General features: G+C 40.6%; 1 protein-coding gene and 1 pseudogene across 4 annotated transcripts; one reads left to right on the forward strand and one right to left on the reverse strand.

Moving 5' to 3' along the window:
• Nucleotides 1-487: 487 nt before the first annotated feature.
• Nucleotides 488-24561, forward strand: ATP23 (ATP23 metallopeptidase and ATP synthase assembly factor homolog). 4 transcript variants are annotated; one of them, XM_090273535.1, is made up of 6 exons: nucleotides 488-881; nucleotides 3884-3929; nucleotides 4626-4707; nucleotides 17238-17375; nucleotides 19337-19420; nucleotides 24116-24561. In XM_090273535.1, the coding sequence occupies exons 1-6, from the start codon at nucleotides 695-697 to the stop codon at nucleotides 24317-24319; spliced, it is 741 nt and encodes a 246-aa protein (XP_090129661.1). In that variant the 5' UTR covers nucleotides 488-694; the 3' UTR covers nucleotides 24320-24561. The 4 variants fall into 4 exon arrangements, with proteins under 4 accessions (XP_090129661.1, XP_090129659.1, XP_090129657.1 ...); XM_090273533.1 differs by lacking the exons at nucleotides 3884-3929; nucleotides 4626-4707 and having other exon boundaries at nucleotides 817-881; XM_090273531.1 differs by lacking the exons at nucleotides 488-881; nucleotides 3884-3929; nucleotides 4626-4707 and adding an exon at nucleotides 4775-4854.
• LOC150012036 (large ribosomal subunit protein eL42-like) lies at nucleotides 18017-18320 on the reverse strand (annotated as a pseudogene).
• Nucleotides 24562-26105: the final 1544 nt, after the last annotated feature.

Below are 26105 nucleotides of genomic sequence, written 5' to 3' on the forward strand. Positions count from 1 at the left end.
AAACAGGTTTGTGTTGTTATCACAGGGTTATTTGATGTGGCAAGAAAGTAGAGTTGGGTGAATGGGCCCAGATGAAGCGGAAAAATAGTTGGGTCTTAAAGTTTGAGGATTTTGATGTGATCAGTCGTTATAATTGTAGCGTTCCAATGTTTCTGAAAAATACTACTTTCAATATGGTTTGGGGCGTCAGGGGAGAGGTGGGACATACACTACAATAGCCTGCTGCTGGAAACGACAGGGAATGGGAAGACTACAGAAAGTTTCAGAGGGAGGAGACTTAGTAGCCACGAGGAGGCGGGGCTGCGACGCTTATGGGGACCCGGCAACACCACATCCAGGATACAGCCGGCAAGGGCAGACGCCCACGCTAGCTCCTCCCTTCTGAACGCCTGGCAGCGCCCCGGCCCTTGCTACCCCCACCCCACCCCGCCTCTCGCCCCGCCCCTCGCCCCTCGCCCCGCCCCTCGCCCTTCGCCCCGCCCCTCGCCGCTCGCTCCGCCCAGCGTCCCTCGCGGAGCTGAGGAGCCCCTCTGGCCCAACCTCTTCGGCCCCGCCCCGTGACAGTCGACCTGGCTCGCGTCAGGTCGGCCACGCGGAGGGAGGGCCTGGGCTGTGGGTTTGGCGAGAGGGTGGTTCCCTTTCCTCGTCTCACCCCCGGAGGCGCGAGGAAGCAGCGGCTAGGTCCTCGGATGGCATGGCAGGAGCTCCGGACGGGCGCGGGCCGGGCCCCGCGGCGGGAGAGCAGCTGCAGCAGCCACACGTCGCGTGCCAAGCCTTCCCCGAGCGGCTGGCTCAGGGGAAGCCGCAGCAGGGGTTCCTCTCCAGCTTCTTCACCAACAACCAGGCCTGCCAGCTCATGCTTCTGAAGACTCTGCAGACGAGTAGGAGCTGACCCCGAGGCTGAGGGTCGGCGGGTGATGGTCTGAGACCCGGCGGGCAGGGAAGGGCCTGGGCGCCACTTTTTTCGGGGGGCTCGGGGTTCAGTCCCAGGTGCGGCATGGGCCCGGTTTCTGCACCTCAGCGCAGAGACTAGGCAGATTCGGCATCACGGATGCAGGAGTCGGGGTCTGGGCCCCAGTTTCCTTATGAGAGGAGGCGCGGAGGCCCCTTTCAGCACTATTCCTGCCTGTGCAGTGAACAGGCAGTCAGATTAGTTTTCCCTTCTCTGTCACATTCACTGCTCTGACAGATAATCTAATTTCTTATGTAAGATATGCAGCAATATGGGGACTTTAGAGTCTGGGTGAAGCAGAGTTTTGAAGAGCTACCTTAATGAAGGCATACTTACTGCTGGCAGTGCAAAAACGACAGTTTTACCAACCTACCCTTCATTGGAAGTGGGTCTTAGCCTTCATACACGGATGGGCTTCAGAGTGTAGTAGCCCCTGAAATAGACTGCGGAATCGTGTGCCTAGGCACGAAGCGCAGTTTTCTGGGAAGAGAGTTTATAGCTTCATCATATCCTCAAGAGGTCCAAGACCTCAAAAGGGTTAGGAGCCGCTGCTGTGGGTTCAATAAGGCACATCTCCCTGCCGATCAATTTCTCTCTTCCCAGGGTCTTTGCACTAGAGATTTCTTGACTTTTTTTACATTGACACAGACTTCCTAAATTTACTTCAGATGTATTTTAAAACTCAAAGTCTTTAATGTACTTGTCCCAAAGCAAGGTTACTGCTTCATAGTTGGCCAGTCACAGTTCAAAAATGCCCTGGCTGGGTTACTGAGTTGGTTAGAGTGTCCTCCCGGTGTGCCAAGATTGCAGGTTAGATCTCAGGTCAGGGCACTTAGAAGAATCAACCAATGAATGCAGAAAGAAATGAAGCAACAAATTGATGTCTGTCTGTCTTTCTCCCTCTTCCTCTCTCTAAAATCAATGAAAAAACAAATTCAACCACCCAAAGATTTTTCAACCTTCCTGAGATTACCCGCCCATAGGGAATCAAGGGAAGCGGGAGGAAGAAGGGCAGTAGAGGGAATGATGACATGTTTTTACAATATGCATTGAATACCTCCTAGGTTCTGGTGTGGGAAAGTACCAAGAAGAGCAAAGACCTTCCTTGTCTTTAAGATGTTTCAGTGGAACACAGTGGAAAGGACCTGGGTTTCAGAGTTAGACATTTGTTCAGATTCTGGTCCCTCTCTGTTAGGTGTGGAAGAGTGATGTAACTCTCAGATCCCCTCTATTCCTATCTGCAAGAAAGAAAGGTGGCAGGGGCGGGGAGGGGGGGTGCGGAGGGTTAAAAATACCTCTTTTAGAGTTGTGAGGAATAGATTTTATGAATGTGAAGTGCCAGCATATCAGGAGCTGAATAAAGGGTAGCTTCTTGCAGTGGAAGAGCCAAACAATGGAGGGAAAAGTTGAGAAAGGATGTGAAGTGCTGAACGTGAGCCCCCATAGGAATTAACAGGCCTCAACCCTCCAGGGAGGGCTACTGGGAGAACCTGTTGGCGGTATTAAAGCATCACCCTGCAGCTTTGAAATTCTATACCCGAGGCAGCAGTGCTGGGAGAAACCAAGACTCATGGGAGACCTTTGTTTTCTTTTTCTTTAAAACACATTGATTCAAAATACTACAGGTCCTTTTTTAAGTATAAAACTACTGTGTTCCCTATAATTTTTTTTTTTCCAGTGAGAGGATTATAGATTTTTGAACCCCTTTCAGCTCTGTAAAAGTCTCCTAGTTGCTTCAGTAATAATGTACTTGATATGGTACCAGACATTTGATATACACTAAATGACACTTATCATTAATAATAATTATTTTACTGTTAACACTTATGAGGAGGCCGGTTAGTAAAACAGTGACCTAACCTAGCTTTATCATCCCAATTACTACTTTTTTTTTTTTTACTCTCCTGCTTTTGCTTTCAACACTAAAAAAGTAACCTTGATTTCTTCTTTTTTTTTTTTTTTTGCTTATGTCTTATAGTTAGTTGTGTATTTATAGTCTCAGACAAGATGCCTATGTGAAAAGTTATTACAGGCATTTGGGTTCATTGTACTTTCTTGTAATTGTCACAGGCGCATAGACTTTTAGAAGTGGAAGGGCCCTCAAGAGTCATAGGCCTTTCCACCCCCGTACAGCAAAACCTTTGTGCCATCACTGACCAGAGCATTTATAGACCTCTGCTGGAACAGGCTATCTGTTCTTTGAGGCTACACTGTTCTGTTGTTTCAAAAGCTTTGATTGTTGGAAAAATCCTTTCTCATACTGAGTTGAAATCTGCACCATGTAACTTCTACCCTTTGGTCTTTCTTCTTCCCTCTTAAGAAATATTAACTGAATCTATTCCCACATGGTCATTCCTTCAAGTACTTGAAGCTACTGTGGTCCTAGTTAAGTCTTCTTTCTCCTTTCCAAATTCACAAATCCTTTCTTGTTTCTTACTGAACATAGTCCTATACTATTCTCATTGCTTGCCCTCATGGAAGAGCTTCAGTTGGCAGGTCCCCTGTACAGCATGGAACTCAGAATGGGACACTGTGTTACCAGTGTGGTCTGACCAGGATAGACAACAGTGGGGCTACTTACTGCCTTGCTCTAAATCTGGATACTCTGCTGCTGTTTGTTTCTATGGATATGGTCCCAAATTCCCTCAGTCTTTGATTATTTAACTAAAAATGGCCTTTAAAAAACATACTTGATAATATCTAAGATGTTTGGTAGTATCCATCTAGGTATTTGTATCAGTGTTTCATTTCATTAAACACTGTTTTTATGTCAATTTAAGTTTGTCTTTCCTTTTTAATCAATTTTAATACAGTATTACTTCATTACGATTTGTGAATTGCTTTTTGATAATATCTTATACTGCTATTTGGATAATTTAATTGGCTATTTTTTTTCACTTAGTATACGTAATTGAATCACTATCGTTTTAGATCCATATGTCAAACTTCTGCTTGATGCCATGAAGCACTCAGGTTGGTAAGTAAATCTTTTTGAAGTGCTGTTCTATATTCTGGCTGCTAAAAATACAAACCTCCAAAACTGGAAGTACTTATATTTCACTTTAGGCTGCAAGGCCTTTTCCATGTGGTAGGTGGTAGTCATTGGCTGCATTCTCTGCCGACGAGCCTTATTCTTTTCAGACATCTGCTCTAACTCCAAATCTCTGGCTCTACCACTTCCACTTACCTTGGTTATTTAGTAAAGACAATACTTAAAATCCTTCTTGTAACTAATTGCCAAATCTGGCTTTTCCACTATGCTGGTGTCGACATTGTCCTTAATGGAGAAGAAATCTCAGCTTGTTATGTAGGAACTGTTCAGGTGTTGTTTAACTTTGAGGGGATTAGAGGAATTGACTTCTAAGGTCCATGTACCATTCTGGTCCAAGGGCAGGAATTCCATCATATTTCCAATGTGGTTTTAATTACTTGACCAAATGCTTTATGGAGTCATAAAGTTCATAGGATTTGAACTAGGGTAGATTTTAGAGACAATTTCCTTACTTTACAGTTGAAAAAACTGAGTCCTGAGGGTGTTAAGTTGCCTTCCCAGTGTTTCATATGTGTTAATGGTGGAGGGGATTTGAAATGGGTCTCCTGACCCAGGGCTGTTTCCCCAAGCCACATGCACACTGCTTCTGTACATTGTCTCTAATTCATTCTTGCCTTTTAGTGCTGTTAACAGAGAAAGACACTTTTCTTGTGAAGATTGTCATGGAAATGTCAGTGGAGGTTTTGATGCTTCAGTGTCTCAGGTAGGCATTTTTGCTAAGTTGTTTTCTTTCCTCCAATTCTCCTAATATTTGCTGAGGACTGTCTACATGCTGAGGATTCTATTTGGTAAGCTGTGTGGGACCGAAGAAATGAATTGCTTTTAAGGAACTTTCACCTTCATGGGGGAGGTAAGAGATGAACACAGGTGGGCATAGTTACCACAATGGAACAGTGAAATGATTGACTGAAAGACGCCAACAGGTTCAGCTAGAGGAATAAAGCCTCTTCAAGGCAAAGAAGACAAAGACTTGCCCAAACAGGGAAGCATGAGCAAAGGTGGCATGTTGGGAAAGAGCAAGGTATATTTGGAGAATGGCATGTTGTCTGATTTACTGGCAGACAGGAATGCATGGGAAATAGGGGAAATAGGATTGGAAAGAAGGGTAAGCCGTATGGTGGGAGGCTCTGAGTGCTAAGCTAGTTTCACCTTTACATCGTGAGAAATGATATATACCTTTGAAAGTTTTTGATTAGACAAGTGAGATTTCTCATCTGTGAAATATGGGTAATGGTTGTATCTATCTTATAGAATGGTTGTGAGGATTAAATGAGACATTTCTTGTAAAGTGCTTATCATAGAAATCATAGTAGCATTCGGTACATGTTATTACTAGCTTTACGTTGTTGGAGGGTTTTGTGATGATCTTGAAGGTGGTAGATAGATTACGTCATGTGATGAGGGTTGACAAAGTAACTTTCTGTCTTGAATATAACCCACATCTAACTGCACTTAATTGTTTCCTGATGGGGAATTTTATATGTATTTTGGTTATTTGTAGCTGTTTCACAGTAACCGTGGGAAAAGCAGTGTAGCGCAGGGGTGAGGGGGTCTGGGTTTTGGAGTCAGATAGACTTGAGTTCAAGTCCTAGTTCCCCTGCTCATTAGCTGTGGGGCTTTGACAAGTTATTTGCCTTATTCTCAGTTTCCTCATTTGTAAATTAGCAATCATAGTAGCTACAGCTCTCAAAATGGGTCTTGGTGAGTTCACCACCCCCTTGGAGTTAAACTGGACATTTTGAACCTTCATCTTCCTTCTCAGCAGTTTTGAACGCAGTGGACACTCTCTTTTTGATTTTTTAAATTAAAATTTGTATTGTGAAGTATCTCATTCATACAGAAAGTAAAAAATCTGTTTGTACACTTTTGGTCATAATAAAGAATGAATACCTGTGCAGCTGCCACCCAGATGTAAGAAATAGAGCATTGCCAGGACTTTGGAGGCTTGTGTCCCTCTTGGACCATATTGCCTCTCCTTCCTTATTCTGACTTTTGTGATAATCATTCTCTGCTTTCTGAATCACTTTACCCTCTATATATACAACCCAACAATGTGTTATTTAGTTGCCTGCTCTTAAAGTTTATTCATAGACTACTTTGAGTTATAGGTAATACTTTGTAGTTTTATGAAATCGTATGGTATATAATATTCTGTAACATTTCTTTTGTTCAGCATCGTGAAATTCCTCCATGTTGTTAAATTTAGTTTCACTGTTGGATAGTATTCCATCATGTGTCTATACTATAGTTTGCCCTATCTAATATTGATTCTTTCCAACTTTGTTATTTTGGACAGTGCTGCTGTGAATGTTTTTAAACTTTTCTCCTGGTCTGCACATGCAAAAGTTACTCCAAGAAATATGCCTAGGAGTGGATTTGCTGGGTCATATGTTATCCATACATTTGACTTGAGCAGGTAACACCAAACACTTTTCTTCCCATTGTATCTGGTGTATACACTTTTCTGGTTGCTCTTTTGCTAGCTCGCCTGTCAGCCCTTACATGTCGAAGTCCCTTAATCCTTGGTGTTAGATCCTCCTTTTTTTACTCTATACTCTACCAAGGGGATCTCATTTATTTTCCTAGGTCAGAGCTCTTTTGAGCTCCACATCCATACATCCAAGTGCCCACTTAATGCCCATACTTGAGTGTCTTTTAAAAAAAAAAATTTATTTATTGTTTTTTTCTATTACTGCTGTCCCACTTTCCCCTCATTGCTCACTCCTCCTACCCTGCCCACCCCTTCTCTCACAGTCCATCCCAACCCCGTTACCCTGTTGTCCATGTCTATGGGTCATTTATACTAGTTCCTTAACTAGACCCTTCTCCTTTTGTACCCCCTTCTTCCCTTCCCCGTCCCTTCTGGTCATTGTCAGTCTGCTCCTTGTTTACTTGTCTCTGGTTCTATTTTGCTCATTTGTTTGTGTTGTTCATTAGTGTCCTGTGTTAGGTGATATCATATGGTATTTGTCTTTTGCTGCCTGGCTTATTTCACTAAGCATAGTTCTCTCTAGTTCCATCCATGTTGTTGCAAATGGTAGGAGTTCCTTCTCTCTTTCTGCTGCTTAGTATTCCATTGTGTAAATGTACCACAGTTTTTTTACCCACTCATCTACTGATGGGCACTTAGGCTGTTTCCAGCTCTTGGCTATTGTGAATACTGCTATCAACATAGAGGTCCATAGGTTCTTTTGAATTGGTGTTTCAGGATTCTTTGTGTATAATCTTAGCAGTGGAATTGCTGGATCAAAATGCAGTTCCATTTTTAGTTTTTTGAAGAAATTCCATACTGTTTTCCATAGTGGCTGCACTAATCTGCATTCCCACCAACAGTGCACTAGGGTTCCCTTTTCTCCACATCCTCTCCAGTACTTGTTGTCTGTTGATTTATTGATGATGGCTATTCTGACTGGTGTGAGGTGGTATCTCATTGTGACTTTAATTTGCATCTCTCTGATGGCTATTGATTTGAGCATTCTTTCATATGCCTATGGACTCTCTGTATGTCCTCTTTGGTGAGGTGTTTTTTCAGGTTCTTTGCTCACTTTTAAATTGGATTGTCTGTCTTCTTGGTGTTGAGTCTTATAAGTTCTTTATATATTTTGGACATCAAACCCTTGTCTGAGGTATCATTGGCAAATATGTTTTCCCATATGGTGGTTTCCTTTTTCATGTTGCTGTTTTCTTTTGCTGAGCAGAAACTCTTTAGTTTGATGTAGTCCTATTTGTTTATTCTTTCCTTTATTTCCTTTGGTCTAGGAGATATATCAGTGAAAATATTGCTACATGGGATATCGGAGATTTTCCTGCTATGTTTTCCTCTAGGAGTTTTATGGTGTCATGGCTTACATTTAAGTTTTTGATCCATCTTGAGTTTATTCTGGTGTGTGGTGTAAGTTGGTGGTCTAGCTTCATTTTTTTCATATATCCCTGTCCAGTTCTCACAGCACCATTTGTTGAAGAGGCTATTTTCACTCCGTTTTATGTTCCTTCCCCCTATTGTCAAATATTAGTTGTCCATATAGACTTGGGCTTATTTCTTGGCTCTCTATTCTGTTCCATTGATCTCCATGTCTGTTCTTATGCCAGTACCAGACTGTTTTGATTACAGTAGCCTTGTATTATAGTTTGATATCAGGTGTTGTGATTCCTCCTGTTGTGTTCTTCTTCCTCAAGAATGCTGCAGCTATTAGGGGTCTTTTTTGGTTCCATATACATTTTTGAAGTATTTGCTCTAGGTCTGGGAAATATATACCCTTGGTATTTTAATAAGGATTGTGTTAAATCTATAAATTGCTTTGGGTAGTATGGACATTTTAATGATGTTGATCCTTCCCATCCATGAATGTGGTATATGCTTCCATTTATTTGTATCTTCCTTAATTTCTTTCTTCAGTGTTATGTAGTTTTGTGGGTAAAGGTCTTGTACCTCCTTGGTTAAATTTATTCCTAGGTACTTTATTTTTCTTGTTGCTATGGTAAATGGGATTTTTCTTTTAGTTTCTATCTCTGATGTTTTATTGTTGGTGTACAGAAATGCCTTCAATTTCTGAATATTGACTTTATACCCTGCTATTTTGCCGAATTCACTTATTAGGTTGAGTAGTTTTTTCGTGGAGTCTGTAGGGTTTTCTATGTACTCTATCATGTCGTCTGCAAATAATGACAGTTTTACTTCCTCTTTTCCAATTTGGATGCCTTTTATTTCTCTTTCTTGTCTGATTGCTGTGGCTAGAACTTTTAAGACTATGTTGAATAGGAGTGGAGGGAGTGGACATCCTTGTCTTGTTCCTGATCTCAGGGGGAATGCTTTCAGTTTTTGCCCATTGAGTATGATGTTGGCTTCAGGTTTCTGATATATGGCCTTTATTATGTTGAGGTATGCGCCCTCTATTCCCATTTTGCTGAGTGTTTTCTTCATAAATGGGTGTTGTACTTTATCAAATGATTTTCAGCATCTATGGATACAATCATGTGATTTTTGTCTTTCATTTTGTTTATATGGTGTGTTACATTTATTGATTTGTGAATATTAAACCATCCTTGCATCCCTGGGATGAATCCCACTTGATTGTGGTGTATGATCTTTTTAATGTGTTGCTGGATCTGGTTTGCCAATATTTTGTTGAGGATTTTAACATCTATGTTCATCAGCGATATTGGCCTGTAGTTTTCTTTTTTTGTTGTGTCTTGACCTGGTTTTGATATTAGTGTAATAATGGCTTCATAGAAAGAGTTTGGGAGTCTTCCCTCTTCTTGGATTTTCTGGAATAGTTTGAGAAGGATAGGAGTTAGTTCTTCCCTAAATGTTTTATAAAATTCACCTGTGAAGCCATCTGGTCCAGGGCTTTTGTGTGCCAGGAGTATTTTGAATCCTGCTTCAATTTCACTAGTTGTTATTGGTCTATTCAGGCTTTCTGATTCTTCTTGACTCAGTTTTGGAAGATTATATGTTTCCAGAAATTTGTCTATTTCATCCAGGTTGTCATATCTCTTGTCATATAGTTGTTTGCAGTAATTTCTTACAATCCTTTGTATTTCTGTGGTATCGGTTGTGATTTCTCCTCTTTCATTTCTGATTTTTTAAAAATTTGAGTTCTCTCTCTTTTTTTCTTGATGAGCCTGATTAAAGGCTTGTTGATTTTGTTTATTTTTTCAAAGACCCAACTCCTGGTTTTATTGATCTTTTGAATTGTTTGTTTAGTCTCTATGTCACTTAACTCTGATCTTGATTTCTTTCCTTCTTCTCGCTCAGGGCTTTGTTTGCTATTGTTCCTCTAGTTCTTGTAGCTGTTGGGTTAGATGTTTTATTTGAGATTCTTCTATCCTTTTTAGGTAAGCCTGTATTGCTATGAACTTCCCTCTCAGGACTGCCTTTGTTGTGTCCCATAGGTTTTAGGTTGTTGTGTGTTCATTATCATTTGTTTCCAGAAACTTTTTTTATTTTTTTTATTTTTATTTTTTATTTTTATTTTTTTAATGTGTTTTATTGATTATAATATTAATTTGTCCCAATTTCCCTTCCCTCTGCTCCCCTCCACCTGGTGGTCCCCCTCCCTCCAGTTGTCCCCCCCTTTTAGATCATGTCCATTAGTTGTGCATATAGTTCTTCCCAACCTCTGTCTATTCCATTCCCTCCTACCATGATCCTTAACTCCTATATCATCTCCCTCCCTCTCCCCATTCCGCCCTCTGTTGACCTTTCCCCAATATGTTCCCCGTACCTATAGTTCTTTTTCCACTCTCATTGCCTGTTTAGTTTGCCTTTGTTTCAATTCCCTAGCTTCTGTTGTTTCTTGTGATGCAGTTTTCATTTTAGATTTCATAGTCTTGATCCTCCTTTTTCTAAACCAGTCCCTTTAACATCTCATATAACAGTGGTTTGGATCTAATGAACTCTTTCAGTTTTATTTTGTCCTGGAAACACTTTCTCTGTCCTTCTATTCTGAATGACAGTTTCGCTGGATAGAGTATTCATGGTTGTAGGTTTTGGATTTTCATTACTTTGAATATTTCTTGCCAGTCCCTTCTTGCCTGCAGGGTCTCCCTTGAGAAGTCAGCTGATAGTCTAATTGGGACCCCTTTGTACATGATTCTTTTCTTCTTTCTTGCTGCTTTTAAGATTCTCTCTTTATCTTTAATTTTTGACATTTTGATTATAATGTGTCTTGGAGTGGTTCTCCCTGGGTCCAGTTTTTTTGGAATTCTCTGTGCTTCCTGGACCTGTAAGTCTATTTCTTTCCCCAAGTCTGGGAAGCTCTCCTTTATTATATTTTCACTCAATTTTTCAAGTTCTAGTTCATCTTCCTCGCTCTCTGGCAAACCAATGATTCTTATGTTGGGCCTTTTATAGCTGTCCCAGAGGTTTCTGATCCTCTCATCGTTGCTTCCCATTTCCTCTCGCTGCATTGGTTGACTGCTTGTTCCTTCTCCATATTCCGGTTTGTTGATATGAACTCTGGATTTTTTTTCCTCATCATCTGTCTCGTATGTGGTTTTGTTCCTTTCGTTATGAGTGTTTTTCGCTTCTTTCTCATCTTTTTCTAGATCTTTTGTTAATTCTGTAAGCCACCTGATAACAATGGCCCTGAACTGAGCCTCTGACAGGTTTCTTATTTGTTCATCTGTCAGATTCCTCATCTGTTGCCTGGTGAGCTGCGCCACCGGGATTTCTATAGTTGTCTGCCTCATTTTGACAGATGCGTTTTGTTTTCTTGGGCCGCCTATAGGGGGCAGTGCCTGTGTACTCGTCACGACCCAGCGACCGGCGCCTGTCCGCGACCTATTTCGCAGCGCTGTGGCTCTTTCTTTGGGGGCGGGGGTCCAAGATGGATTCACACAGTTATTCCGCTAGGAGACCGGGATCTGTCCTCCCACCCTCTTGGGCCTCACTGTTCAAGGCGATGTGGTGGCTGCTTTCCCGAGCGTTGGGGTCGCGAGCTGCCGGGGGTTTGACTGCAGCCGGGATAGTCCTCCCTGCCGCTGTCCCTGGTGTGACCGCAAACAGCACCGCCCCCTTTCGCTCCCCCTACCTGCCCAAAGGGCGCCGCTGGTTTATAACTTCATACGTTGGGCTTCCGTGTAGTTTTATTTTCTGGAATTTCTAGTTATCTTTTGTTTTGAAGTAGTTGTATTCCTCTCTAGTTGTAGAGGGAGACCGAGCGCGTCCGTCTAAGCCTCCATCTTGGCCGGAAGTCTCCAGAAACTTTTTTAAAATTTCTTCCTTGATGTCATTGTTGACCCATTCATTATTGAGTAGCATGTTATTCATTCTCCATGAATTTGAATGTTTTTGAGTTTTTTCGTTGAGGTTGGTTTCCAGTTTCAGGCCATTGTGATCTGAGAAGATGCTTGATATAATTTCAATTTTCTTGAATTTGTTGAGGCTTGTTTTGTGTCCTACCATGTGGTCTAACTTTGAAAATTTTCCACGTGCACTTGAAAAGAATGTATATTTTGCTTCTTTGGGGTGGAAGGTTCTATATATATCAATTAAGTCCATTTGATCTAGAGTATTGTTCAATGCCTCAATATCCTTGGTGTTTCTTTGCTTTGAAGATCTGTCCATTGTTGATAATGGGGTGTTAAGATCCCCTACTATGAGTGTGTTGCTATTGATATCTTTCTTGTAGTCTTCCAGGATTTTCCTGATATAGTTAGGTATTCCTATGTTGGGTGCATATATGTTTACCAGGGTTATATCTTCTTGATGGATTGTTCCCTTAAGTATTATGAAATGCCCTTCTTTGTCTCTTTTTATGGCCTTTGTTGTGAAATCTATTTTGTCTGATATAAGTATTGCTACCTCTGTTTTTTCTTCATGTCTGCTTGCTTGAAATACTTTTTCTGTCCCTTCACTTTCAGTCCGTTTAGATCTTTTGTTCTGAGGTGAGTCTCATGTAGACAGCATATATGTGGGTCATGTTTTCTTATCCATTCATCTACCATCTGCCTTTTTATTGGAGCACTTAATTCATTTCCATTTAAGGTTATTTTTGATAGGTACTTATTCATTGTGATTCTCCCCCCCCCCCCTTTGTACCTGTGTTGTTCTCTCTCTCTTTTTCCTCCTCTTCTTAAAGCAGTCCCTTTAGCATCTCTTGCAATGCTGGTTTGGTGGAAATGTATTCTTTTAGTTTTCTTTTGTGTGGGAAACTCCTTATTTCACCTTCCATTTTGAATGAGAGCCTTGCTGGGTAGAATAGTAGGCCTTTGTTTTTCATTGCTTGAAATATTTTTTGCCATTCCCTTCTGGCTTGTAGTGTTTCTGTTGAGAAATCTGCTGATAGTCTTATTGGAACTCCCTTGTATGTTATTTGCTGTCTTTAGGATTTTCTCTTTGTCTTTGAATGTTGCCATTTTAATTATGGTGTGTCTTGGAGTGGGTCTCTTTGGGTTTATCTTTATTGGGACCCTCTGTGCTTCTTGGACTTGTGTGACTTTCTCTCTTCAAGTCAGGGAAGCTTTCTGTCATTACCTTTTCAAACAGGTTTTCTATCCCTTGATCCCCTTCTTCTTCCTCTGGTATTCCTTTGATATGGATATTGTTACATTTCATGTTGTCCTGCAGCTGTCTTAAACCCTCTTCATTCTTTTTCGGTCTTTTCTCGTTTTGTGCATTGTCTGGAAATTTTTTCCTATGTTGTCCTCCAGCTTGCTGATCCGATCCTCTGCTTCCTCTAGTCTGCTTTTGATTGATTCTACTGTGTTCTTCAGTTCAGAAATTGTATTCTTCATTTCTTCCTGGCTCTTATTGATAGTTTCTATGCCCTTTTTAATGCTGGTGTAGTTCTCAGTAAGTTCCTTGTAGCTTCCCTGGAGTTCTTTATAGTTTCCCTGGAGTTTTCTGTAATTCCCCTGGAGTTCTTTGTAGTTTCCTCTGAGTTTGTTGAGTTCATTGAGCTTCAAAACCATTCTTTTGAACTCCATGTCTGATAGTTTGCTTGCCTCTGTTTCATCTAGCATTCTTTCTTGGCATTCCTCTTTTCCTTTTGTAGGGGGGGTTGTTTCTTTGTCTTCCCATTTTAGGTGCCTCTTCTTTTTTGTTTTTGTTTCTTAGATTTGTCTGCTTTGAGTTCCTGCCTTTGTGGTGTGGCCTTCTGTAATAGGAGACCTAGGGGATTCAGTGGTGCAATCTCTTTGATCTCCTGAGCTTGATGCTCTTGGGATGCCCTTTATGCCATTTGTTTAGGCTGTCTGATTGTATTTCAGTTTTGGTTGTTGTTGTGTTGTTCTTTGGTGGAATCTTCCCTCTGGCTAGTTGATTAAGAGTCACTCTGCCCACCATATCTTGAATTCTTTTGTGGAGATGCTGTTAAAACAAACTCACAACCCAGGCAGGAAACCCACACCCTCAAAAATACCCCCCATCTACAATCACACTATCAGCAGCAAATGAGCCAGTATTAGTATAGATATAAAGAGATTAAGACTATTATACTAAAGGAAAAACAGGTAAGAGTTGGCTAACTGAAAGATGATTTTTGAGAAGGAAGGTGGAAGAGTAATAATAGTAGCGAGTAGGAACAAGACAATGTGAGACAGTAAGTGATATTTACATTGTATGTTGTAAAAGGGAAGGAAGAAAGCAGAATGAAGTAGAGAGTGGAAGCAAATAGTATAAGGTTTATACAGAAGTTATATGTTATATTTTTAGTGTGAGGGGGACCTTAAACAAAACAAAACAAAACAAAACAAACAAACAAACAAAAAAGAAGGACCGAGGGAGAGGAGGTAAGAAAGAGATTAAAGAAAGAGCTTTACCCCAGTACAACCTTTGGGCTGATTGATATAGGTGGGATGGGAATTAGAGGGGAAAAAAGAAAGAAAGAAAAGTTTAAGAGTTATCCAAAGGAAAGGGAAGTGAATTTGATATAATAGAGGGGGTAGTTATACTAGGAATGAGGAGTGAAAACCAGGCTAAGAGAGGGAAAAATTTCTTCAGATTTAAGCTGAGGAATGGATACTAGTCATAGCAGGAGAGAAGATAGAATTTAAGAACGAAGTAAGAAGAGGAGATCGGATGTTAAGGTGGGGTAATACAAGGGAGGAGCAACATATGATATTTGTAATAAACTATAATATAGCAACTAGTGACTTAAAATGCAGAAACTGGGAGGGCAATAAAATAGTTCATGAAAAATGCCACGGCAGAATTTGTCCCAGTAATGTCTGTTTTTTACCGTTTTTCTTCTCTATGGATCTGCCCCTGGTCAAAGTTCCTTGGGTTTCACATCTTCCTTTCTGGCTGTCTGTCTGTGAGGAGATCTAGCTGGATTCTGGGGCTGCTATTCTCTGCTCATGGGTCGGCTGCAGCTCTCCGCTATGAGCCGCACTGAGCTGGGTCCCCCCCGCTGGTCCTGCGGCACCCTCCAGCGCTCCTCGCCCTTGTCTAGCAATGCTACTCTGCTGGTGAGCCAGTGTGCATGCCCATAGTCCCTGTCCAGCCTTGGGTCCTGTCTCCACTCCTCCTCCAAAAAAGTCTCTGTGTGGCCTACAAACTGCAGTATTGGCCCGTGTCCCTGCCTGGCAGAGGTTTGGTGTGCAGTTGCCTGCTCGGGGTCCCCACCAAGTCTAGGGTTCCGCCTCAGCTTTCCACTGTGTGGGCCCCTCTCTGTGGCTCAGTTCTGCGTTTTTGTTTGGCAGAGCCTTGGTGTGTGCGCCCTCAGGCCCAGGGTTGCCAGCCCAGGGGTCCCCAGCAAGTCTCAATTCACAGTTTCTTGTAGTCCAGGCTGTTCTCTGTCTTCCCATGCCTCCAGCTGTTTCACCAAACCTTCTTGCTGGCTCCCTCCTGGTTGTTGATGGTCAGGGCGCCTATGGTGGGAGTGCAGTTTCCAAGCAGATCCCAGCTGATGAGCTGGTCAGCAGCTGCCCCTTTCGATGCAGCAGAGGTGTTGGGCTAGGGAGCCTGTCGACTCCGCTTGGACATTGCGGGCTGTGGTTTCTGTCTTCTCCCACACTGTTCCCACCCTCCCATCCCTATTCGCTCTATCTGAAAGCTGCTCTCACTCACTCTCCGCTCCGTTTTTGTACTCCAAGTCCTTCTGTGACAGGAGCAAGCAGACAAGACTGTTACTTACTCTGCCGCCATCTCTCCCCTCTCCTCATACTTGAGTGTCTTAAAGACACTTCAGACCTGACCTGTCCAAGTCCAGATTGATGATTTTTACTATCCCTTACTCCACCCAACTTGGTGTTTTTGTTTTGCATATTTCAGTGAATGGTATCACCATCCATCCTATTACGCAAACTAGAAATTAGGGATCATTCTCTATACCTCTGATTCCCTTCTCATAGTCTTATCTATCACTAAATTTTATATAACTTACCTCATAGAAACCATTTTTGGCTCGCATTATCCTAGCTCAGGTACCATGACCCCTTGCCTAGAATACTTCATTAGCCTTCATCTAGTCTCTCTGTATCCAGTTTTGGTTATCTTCTGCTTGTTTTTCCAACTATAGTAAAAAGATAAAAACAAAATAAAACAAAAGCATCACCCATTTCATGACACCCTTTCAATGGCTTCCCATGGCCCTCAGGATAAGGACAAGGCGTTCAGTTATTTGGTCACTGCTGCCCTCACTAGCCTTATCTCATGCCTGCCACCTCAGACTGTGCTTCAGCAGTAGAAACCTGCTTTCAGCTTCTCAAACACTCTTATTCCTTCAACTCTCCCCATGCCCTTTGCATAGGTTGTTCTCTCTGTCTGGTTTGTTCCCTTCCTCACTCCTCAAATTTAACTCCCATTCATCTGTTAGATCCCAGTTTAAACATTCCTTCTGCACAGAAGCCTTTCCCAAACCTCCAAAGCAGGTCAGGCCTTCTCATGACAACCTGGGTTTTTCTTCATGACACCTGTCATTGCATGTATTAAGCAGTTTGGTAAATATTGATTAGTTTCTATTTCTGTTATTAGATTATAAATCTACTGAATAGGTCTCAATAAATATTAGTTGAGTAAATAGATGATGAATGAATGTATATGAAATATCTGGTATACAAGTATATCCCAGTGCCTGGCACATAGGAAGTACACACTAAATGGTAACTGTTACAATTAGGATCCCTCACGTCTTTATTATTCTTAGTAGGGTCCTGTTCAGTGTGCTGTTGGTTTTTTGCACTTCTTTCTGAAGGTCTTTCTGAGGATTTTTCCAAGCAATTCTAGTAGAGTAGAGCAGTGGTGGTCATTTATTGTTGATTCATTGCTCATTCAGAAACTTGATAAGAAGCATTTTACATATATTCTCATTTAATTCTCACAATTCTGAGGAAGGTACTCTAATTATCTCCTTTTTATAGTTGAGGAAACTGAGGCACAGCAAGATTAAGAAATTGTCCTAGGTCACCAAGTTAGTAAGGAATGGGGCTAGAATTTGAATTTGTCTGCTTCATTCCAAAGTCCGTGCTCTAAATGCAGTGCCTTAGAGTTCAAGACACACTGATATAGTCAGTCCAATGAGGATAGTATGTGAATGTGTCCTTAATCTAAGTGCTGTTAGAGTCCAGAGAGAAGAGAAGGGAGAGGTTAGTCATTGGGAAGTCTTAATGGAGCATGTAGTTAAGACTGGACCTTGATGTAGATAGAGGTAGGAGTGGGGTCAGTAGAAAAAAGTGGGTAGAGGTAATACAAACAGGTGGGTCCCCCTCATGTAAGAGAAAGGATAGAATCCATGAAATGAGAATGGATTTTAGATGTAACTGAACTTCTCTTATTTTGGTGCCTCCTAGATTGTTTTGTGCCAGAATAATATCCGTAATCAGTCCCATATGAACAGAGTGGTTACCCACGAACTCATTCATGCATTTGATCATTGTCGTGCTCATGTCGACTGGTTCACCAATGTCAGACATTTGGCCTGCTCAGAGGTGAGTTTTATTGTAGAAGATACTTTATTTAAGGATATTTTTTATCCTACTGTCATAGTTCCATGTTAGTCTTGAATTTCTATTTCTAACTATTGAATACATTTTTGAGATACAAGAGACCTTTTATATATATTTATTAATTATTGTTTTTAAATTAATCCTCACCCAAGGATATGGTTATTGATTTTAGAGAGTAAGGAAGGGAGAGAGAGTGGTGGGGGAGAGAAACATTGATGTGAGAGAGAAATGTTGATTGGTTGCTTCCCATATGTGCCCTTACTGGGGATTTAACCCACAACCTAGGTTATGTATCCTGACCAGGGATTGAACCCGCAACCGTTTGGTGTATGGGACAATGCTCCAACCAACTGAATCACCTGGCTAGGGCAATAAGAGAAATTTTAAGTATTTTTTTAGAATTACATTAAATATAACCTTTAAATCCTAATAATAGTGATGATTAATTATAATAATAAACTAAATTCTTACAGAATAAACTATATAATATAAAAAATAAGGAAAGTTAACGTTTACTGAGGGCTGTGTACCACTGTTTTGTTTGTGGATTTTTTTTTTAAAGTGAACATATCCTCAAAATTTGTTTTCATAATAAACAAAACATGAAGCTTAGAACTGGATCATTAGGCCCTTTCTCTTCTTATGTCCTCCCAGTTCAAAGGCTTGCATCTCTTAATAGCCAGCATTCTCTTAGATCTGCAGTTGGGCTTAATGCATTCAAGCCTCAGCACGATCTTCTTTGCAGTTTTAGCCTTTTTGTGGAAAATCGGCTTAGTCTGCCCACCACAGCCACTTTGCTTCCTCTTACAAGGTTGCTGTCTCTGCACATACAGAGAATCCTTGCCCTTCTGTACTGTTACTTTGCAGGGCAGATGCTTGCCAACACTTCTTACAGGAAGTCTAGTGGATTTTAGGAACGTTCACCATGTTTGAGAGAGCACTGTTGGCACAGGAAGTGTTTGTGGATTCTTATGTAATCATCACAAGAACCCATGGAAATGGATACTATTATCCTTATTTTATATCTGTGGAAAGTGAGGCATTTGTTTAGATGCAATGGGTTATTAAGTGGGAGAAGCAGGATTACAGCCAGGATTCTTAACTGGTTTTCTGTACTGCCCTCTATAGGTAAAGCTCTTTTCTTGCTCTAGAGTAAAACATTTAGTCTCAAAAATACAACTATAAGAAGATCTTTATTATTGAGCACTTTGGATTGCTCTGAGAAATATAAATATAAATATGCTCCTAGAGAGACATAAGTATTTCACACTTGCATTTCATTAATCAAAGAGTGCAATGTGCTGAGAAGTTAAAAAACCTAATATAAATTTCAAGCTTATCCTTTACAACTTAGATTATTTTCTCTTTCCCTTGAAATTATAGGTGAACTCACGACATCTAATTATAACTCATATTATTTGGAGAGTAGACTGAGTCCTGAGTTTTTAAATAGGTTTCTCTCTTAGGTGTTATTACGATTAATGCCTATTAGCTAACATATGTAAGTGCCTCAATTTCTTCAGAGAAATAAGGCCATGTTTTTGTGAAGAAATAAGAAGTGGGTCATTCTGTTGGCAACGAATTAACAAAAATGTGGCCAGGTTAGCTGTAGAATCCAGGTGGGTTGTTCCCAAGATTTTTTAATCTATTAAAGCTGCTTTTCTTTTTAAAAATGTAGTAAATGAAAAAATATGTCCTAATCTCAGGTTGTCATGCACACCCCAACCTGGTGCATTTGGATTGTCTAACATAGCTTGTGGATATTTGTTGTCCTTGGAGTCAGTAGAGTTTAAAAAATTCTTTTAAAAAAGACTTATAGTTACTCTGATCTTGGAAAGACATGCTAATTTTATAATCTTTTACATTAAAAATAATTGGTTGATATTAAGGTATAGAGCATGAGCACTTATTTTCCTTTCATTTGCCTTTTGTTTTTACGATAGGTTCGAGCTGCTAACCTTAGTGGAGACTGCTCACTTGTAAATGAAATATTCAGGTTACATTTTGGATTAAAACAACACCATCAGGTAAAAACTAACATGAAATCACTTACCTTGAAGAGTGCTAAGAGTGGAAATAATGAATAAAGAAATGAAAAGTACATTTAGTATTTGAAATTTGAAAGAACTACTTATATGAAAAGAATACAAATTTTTATTTTTTTAATGTTTAAAATTATATTTTATTGATTATACTATTACAGTTGTCCCAATTTATCCCTCTTGGCCTCCTTCCACTCAGCACCCTCCACTCACTTAGTTAATCCCCTCACTGTTCATGTTCGTGGGTCATGGGTCTAAATCAGTGGTTCTCAACCTTCCTAATGCCGCCCTTTAATACAGTTCCTCATGTTGTGGTGACCCCCAACCATAAAATTATTTTCGTTGCTACTTCATAACTATAGTTTTGCTGCTGTTATGAATCGTAATGTAAATATCTGATATGCAGGATGTATTTTCATTGTTACAAATTGAATATAATTAAAGCATAGTGATTAATCACAAAAACGATATGTAATTATATATGTGTTTTCCGATGGTCTTAGGCGAACCCTGTGAAAGGGTCATTCAACTCCCAAAGGGGTCACGACCCACAGGTTGAGAACCGCTGGTCTAAATTATTTGGCTGCTCCATTGCCTATACTGTAATTTATATCCCCATGGCTATTCTGTAACTACGGATTTGTACTTCTTAATTCCCTCATCTCTTCACGCATTCCCCCACACTCCCCTCCCATCTGGCGACCATCAAAATGCTCTTTGTATCCATGATTCTCTCTGTTCTTCTTGTTTGCTTTAGTTTGTTTGAATCTAAATTCAGTTGTTGATAGATATGTATTTATTGTTCATAGTTTTGATCTTTTTCTTTTTCTTAGGTAAGTTCCTTTAACATTTCACATAATAATGGTTTGGTGATGATGAACTCCTTTAGATTTTTCCTGTCTGGGAAGCTGTTTATCTGCCCTTTGATTCTAAATGATAGCTTTGCTGGGTAGAGCAATCTTGGCCATTGTTCTCTGCTTTTCATCACTTTGAATATTTTTGGCCAACCCCTTCTAGCCTGCAAAGTTTCTTTAGAGAGATCAGCTGACAGCCTTATGGGAACTCCCCTGTAGGTAACTAACTTCTTTTTTCTTGCTGCTTTTAAGATTCTCTCTTTATTTTTAACCTTTGGCATTTTAATTATGATGTGTCTTGGAGTGGGCCTTTTTGCATTCATCTTGTTTAGGACCCCCTGTTCTTCCTGGACTTGCATGTCTATTTCCTTCACCAAATTAGGGAGGTTTTCTTTCATGATTTTTTTCAAATTGATTTCCAATTTCTTGTTCTTTCTCTTCTCCTTCTGGCACCCCTATGATGCAAATGTTGGAACGCTTGAAGTTGTCCCAGAGGCTGCTTACACTATTCTCATTTTTTTGGATTTTTTTTCTTCTTCTTGTTCTGATTGGTTGATTTTTGCTTCCTTATGTCCCAAATCTTTGATTTGATTCTTGGCTTTATCCACTCTACTGTTGTTTCCCTGTAAATTGTTCTTCATTTCAATTAGTGTATCCATTTCATTTAGCTCTTTTTCTGGAGTTTTGATCTGTTCTTTCATTTGGACCCGGTTTCTTTGTCTCCTTGTTTTGGCAGCCTCCCTGTGTTTGTTTCTATGTATTAGGTGGAGCTTCTATGGCTCCCTGTCTTGGTAGTGTGGCCTAATGTAGTAGGTGTTCTGTAGGGCCCAGTAGTTCAATCTCTTCTATCACCCAACCTTGGTACTCAAGGTGTGCCCTTCATGTGGGCTGAGTACACACCTTCCTTTTGTAGTTGAGCCTTCGTTGCTGTTGGCAGATCAATGGGAGGGATTTACCCAAGGTCAGTTAGCTGCAAGGACTGGCTATGAGCACTGACCACCAACCTCTGTCCTCCGTGAAGGATCAGCGGTGCAGGGGCAGGGTGGTGGTGCTCTGATGTGGTCTGTAATTGTTCACTGGGTCTGTAGACCCTGGGGTTTCTTGGGTCAGCCCCCACCTGTGTTTTGCCTGGGGATACCCTGCCTGAGCTATAAAGCAATCTGAGATGGCTGCTATTTGTGCTGGGATTGGAGATTCCAAGGCTAAGACAAGCTGTGAATTTAGGCTAGCTACTGCTAATACTGTGCCTGGGGCCACTTAGCAAGAGGTATAGGGGTTAGGGGCTCACTGAGGCTGGCTGTTGCTTATTTGAAAGGATTTAGGAAGTTGTGAAGCGTGAGCCAAGACCAGATTTTCATAAGGAAAAGCCACTGTTAACAGCTATAAGTTGGGTGGGACGGAACCTCAGGGCATCTCCAGGGTGGGGCAAACTGTGTTATCCAGGTTGCTAGAGTCTCAGATATGGCACTGGACTGCTGGCTCTGTGGCTCTTTGGGGGGAGGGTTGAGGAAAGGGACAATGGCCTAGACCTGCCTTTTTGTCTCAGAGAAAGCTGTCCCCCAGCTCTTACCTTGATGCCAGACACTTCAGTCCCTCCCTGTATGCCATTGGTGCCTTTCAAGCTGCTATCCCGGTGCTGGAGCACAGAGGGAGTGACTGAGTTAATCCCTGCTGGATTTTGCAGCCAGAAGTTATGGGGACTTACCTTCCTGGCACTGGAACCCTGGGCTAGGGGCCTGGTGTGGTGCTGGGACTTCTTGCTCCTGAGATATCCCTCCCAAATTTTTATCTATCACATGTAGATGTGAGACCAGCCTGTTTTGTGTCTGTGCCCCACCTACCAGTCTCTGGATGGATGTGGTTTCTTTAATTCCATAGTTGTTGGACTTCCATTCAGCTTGATTTTTGGTGGTTCTGAGTAATGGCTGTTCTGTAATTTATTTGTAACTTTGATGTGGTTGTGCGTGTAGGCAAGCTGTGTTTACCTATGCTGTCATCTTGACTGGAAGTCAAGAATACAAATATTAAGACAAGTATATGGAATTTAGTTCTGTTTTATAATTATGAGCAAGCTGTGTGACTGACTGAAAGATTTTCATAGTGAAAAGAACTGTTATGATCTTGCTCTTGGGATACTTTTGGATAGGGGTAGATAAGAATGGAAATGAAATCACAGCCTGTCTTACTTTATCCTGGCATTCTGGGACTTACATTTTAAAACTATCACAGTATTCTCAAGGCTGATGGACTGCTAATGAATGTGAGCAGTTCTGCCCACAGCAACTAAGGGGCTCTGTGTCCACACTTAGGAGGAAGGCCGACCAGAGATTTTCTATGGGAAGTTTGCTGGGCCAATTAGTGAGGGTATGAGCGTTAGGATAGCAGTTTCAACCAGATGCAAAAAGATAGGCTTGAACCAACAACAGAAAGGCTGTTGGTTCTCTGGAGAGGAGAGTAACTGAACTCTGGGGTGGAGGGTAGAAAGTTACAGAGAACTGCTAAGAGAAATTGTGAACTTAGTGAATGGGAGCTAGAGAAGCCTGCTGCCTGGAGAGGGTAGTGACTTAGGTAAGGCTTTCAGCCTGTGCTAAGTCTGCTTAGTGATACGGCACTGAGTTGCTGTGTGCCACGTGTCTTCCCTGCCCTTGAGTCCCTGTTCCTCTGGTGAATTAAGCGTCGGCTGCATTTGAATGGGCTGTATGCTCTGGCTCTCAGTGGGAAGGGTAGCAGTAGGATGCACTTGGGCATACCCAGAGAAGTGGATGATATGGTTAAAACATGTGAGCCTGGGTTTAGAGTCTTTGAAAAAGTTTCTCTCTCTTTTTTTTTTTTACCTTGGGTAGCAGTAGTAAATAACAAATAGAATGAGTGATAGGACAGTAAATATGTAGAGATAATGGGAGCCTGATTGAGGGAGAAGAGCCAAGTCAGCGTTTGGTGTAATTTAGGCTTAGAAACACTGTTCTATATTCCAATATCAGGGAACACCTCCAGGCTGGGTATGCTGACCAGGCTGAAGTAAAACTGGGAACACGTAGAGAAAATCAATGATTGACAGGATGCACAGCCATCAGAGCCAGTGTTTGGTTATTTTTTAAGACAAAGTTAAATGCTGTTTTTTTGAGTTTTAGTTTGGGCCTGTGGAGAAATAAATTGAGTAAAAGCTATACAAGAATTGGAATGGCAGGACCTTATGTTTCTTAAAATATTTAGAATATTGAGAAGTTCTAGTCAATCACTATGTTACATTAAGTAAATTATTTTCTTAGGAAGAGAACTTTAATACCCATGCAAAGGACACTCAGAAACAAAAAGATTTGATTTTTTTCCTCTGAAAAATGGAGACACTTTCAAACTGTGTGTATATATGTGTGGTTTCCTCTTGCCTGCAGGGGATAGTGCTTTTCTTGAAGGAAAAATTACCTAGCATTGGTCAATTGCTAAGGAAAAGTGTTGCAAAAGTAAAGCATTTTAAATTTACTTAAATTTTATTAAAAATTCAACTAGAACTGTATTTATCCACTTTTCTATTATTTTGCTAATTGGGAGATATTGTTTGGCAACCACTGCATAGAACTTCAGAGAATGACATGTTTATTATTGGAAAGGATGAAAAAAACTGGAGGAGGTCTTACTTATATCTAAATAATTTTAGATTGAGCTAAATATGCTTCATAATATAAGAGTTATGTTTTTTCTTTGGAATGACAGAATAAAATAATAGGAAAATGCATTTTGATTATGGTTCAGACGTTATATAAAATGTTATTACTTCATGATTAAATTTTCATATAAAATTAAAGGCACATATGTTTTTTCCCCTTAGACTTGTGTGAGAGACAGAGCAATTCTTTCTATCCTGGCTGTTAGGAATATCAGCAAAGAAGTAGCTGAAAAGGCTGTTGATGAAGTTTTTGAATCTTGTTTCAATGATCATGAACCTTTTGGAAGAATCCCACATAACAAGACTTACGCGAAATATGCTCATAGAGACTTTCAAAACCGTGATCGGTATTACTCAAATATATAAAGACTATGACATTTTATATTATAGAGCTTCAGTGATCAGGGAGAAAATATGGTTCTCAAATGCACAAATGTATAAAACATAAATGATTAATTAAATACAGATAAAACAGAAGATGCTGATTCTAGCATACGATCAGAAAAAGTAACTGGTAAAAAATGAAATGGCCTTAAACTGCAAGGCAAAAATTGTATAGCTTACTATTTGGCAAATAAGGCAAATAAATTACATTTTTGTATTTTCTACATCGTACTTGTGTTTTTTATTATTGTGATTATTATTACATATGATTTTTTTAGACTTAATTAAGAAACCTGTGAAATGGTGCCCATGTATGATGTTAATAGGTGACCACTGTTGGTATTTACATTAAGTGTAAAGAAAAATGTACTGATGTCATTGTAGGACATTTATTGTGATATTAGTATGATCAAAACATACAAGGAATGAAGTTGGAAATAATTCAGTCAATGATCAATGCCTTCCCACTCCTTACTCTCCTTTCAAATATATGTGGAGACTATGTGGCTTAATTTTCCAGGGACAGTCTTGATTAGATTTTTCATTTCTTTTTTAAAAAATAAAGGTGATATATTTATAAGATTTTTCACATTATTGTTCTTAAATCTTTTGTCAAGCCCTGATCTGAGTTTTGAATTCAGAAAACATGGTGATTTTATCTATCTCCCTTAACCATTAATTTGTCCCCCAGCTGCCCCAGCAAACATCTCTTGGCCTATGTCCAGACTAAAAGACAGTAATGCCTGTGTGTAGTGGTGGCTAATTAAAAGTTTAAAGATAATGAAGTTAGCAGGATTCTTTGAGTTAAAATTTGATTAAATATAAATTATAAAGTGATAACTCAAGCTTAGGAACTTACTAAACATTAATACATGGTTTGAGGATTCTGGCAAGATGGTGGAAAAGGAAACAACAGAAACCTGTCTCCCCACCTAGACAAAATTGCACTGGCAGAATCTGTCTGATGTGAATATTTTGGACTTCTAGAGTCTTGTTGAAGGCTTGCAACTTCTAGGGGGAGTTTTAGGTGGTAAATTGAAGCTAATTTTGATCAATTTCAGCTCTTAGCACAGTAATAGCTACCTATCTCCTACTGCTCTGCCGGTGGCAAGCAGCTATGCCTGTTTTCCCTGAGCAGCTTGTACACAGATTGTGGAACCCAGGATGGGCAAAAAAGCACCCTGTCCTCTATATGTTTGGGATCCACTCTGATTGCTGGTTGCTACTGCTTTTCACAGAGATCCAGACAAAGAGATGGTGTCATTGTTGCACCTCCCATTTCCAAGCTGCTTTTCATCTGGCTGAAGTGACCTACAGGGTATTTAAAGGTTAGGTGCCTTTTTTCTGTTAATATTTATCTTTTCTTCTTTTGGGAGCCAGACATTGAAGACTAGGACATTAAAAAACAATGGCAAGACTTCCAGCCAAGATGGAGGCTTAGATGGACATGTCCGGTCTTCCTCTACAACTAGAAAGGAATACAACTACCTCAAACAAAAGATAACCAGAAATTCCAGAAAATAAAACTACATGGAAGCCCAACATATGAAGTTATAAACCAGCAGCGCTCGCCTGGATGGGTAGGAGGGGCGAAATCAGAACCAGAACAGAAAGGTTTGCGTTAGCAGCGGGGAGAGTGGCAGGGGGAGCAATCCTGGCTGCAGTCGAGTTCCCAGCAGCTCACGACCCCAATGCGGAGAAAGGCAGCCCCCCTATTGTATCGGACGGTGAGGGCCAGAGGGCGGGGGCATGGAACCCGGTCTCCCAG

The sequence above is a fragment of the Furipterus horrens genome, unplaced genomic scaffold (genome assembly GCF_987537825.1).
Source record: "Furipterus horrens unplaced genomic scaffold, mFurHor1.1.pri manual_scaffold_4, whole genome shotgun sequence".
Taxonomy (NCBI): domain Eukaryota; kingdom Metazoa; phylum Chordata; class Mammalia; order Chiroptera; family Furipteridae; genus Furipterus; species Furipterus horrens.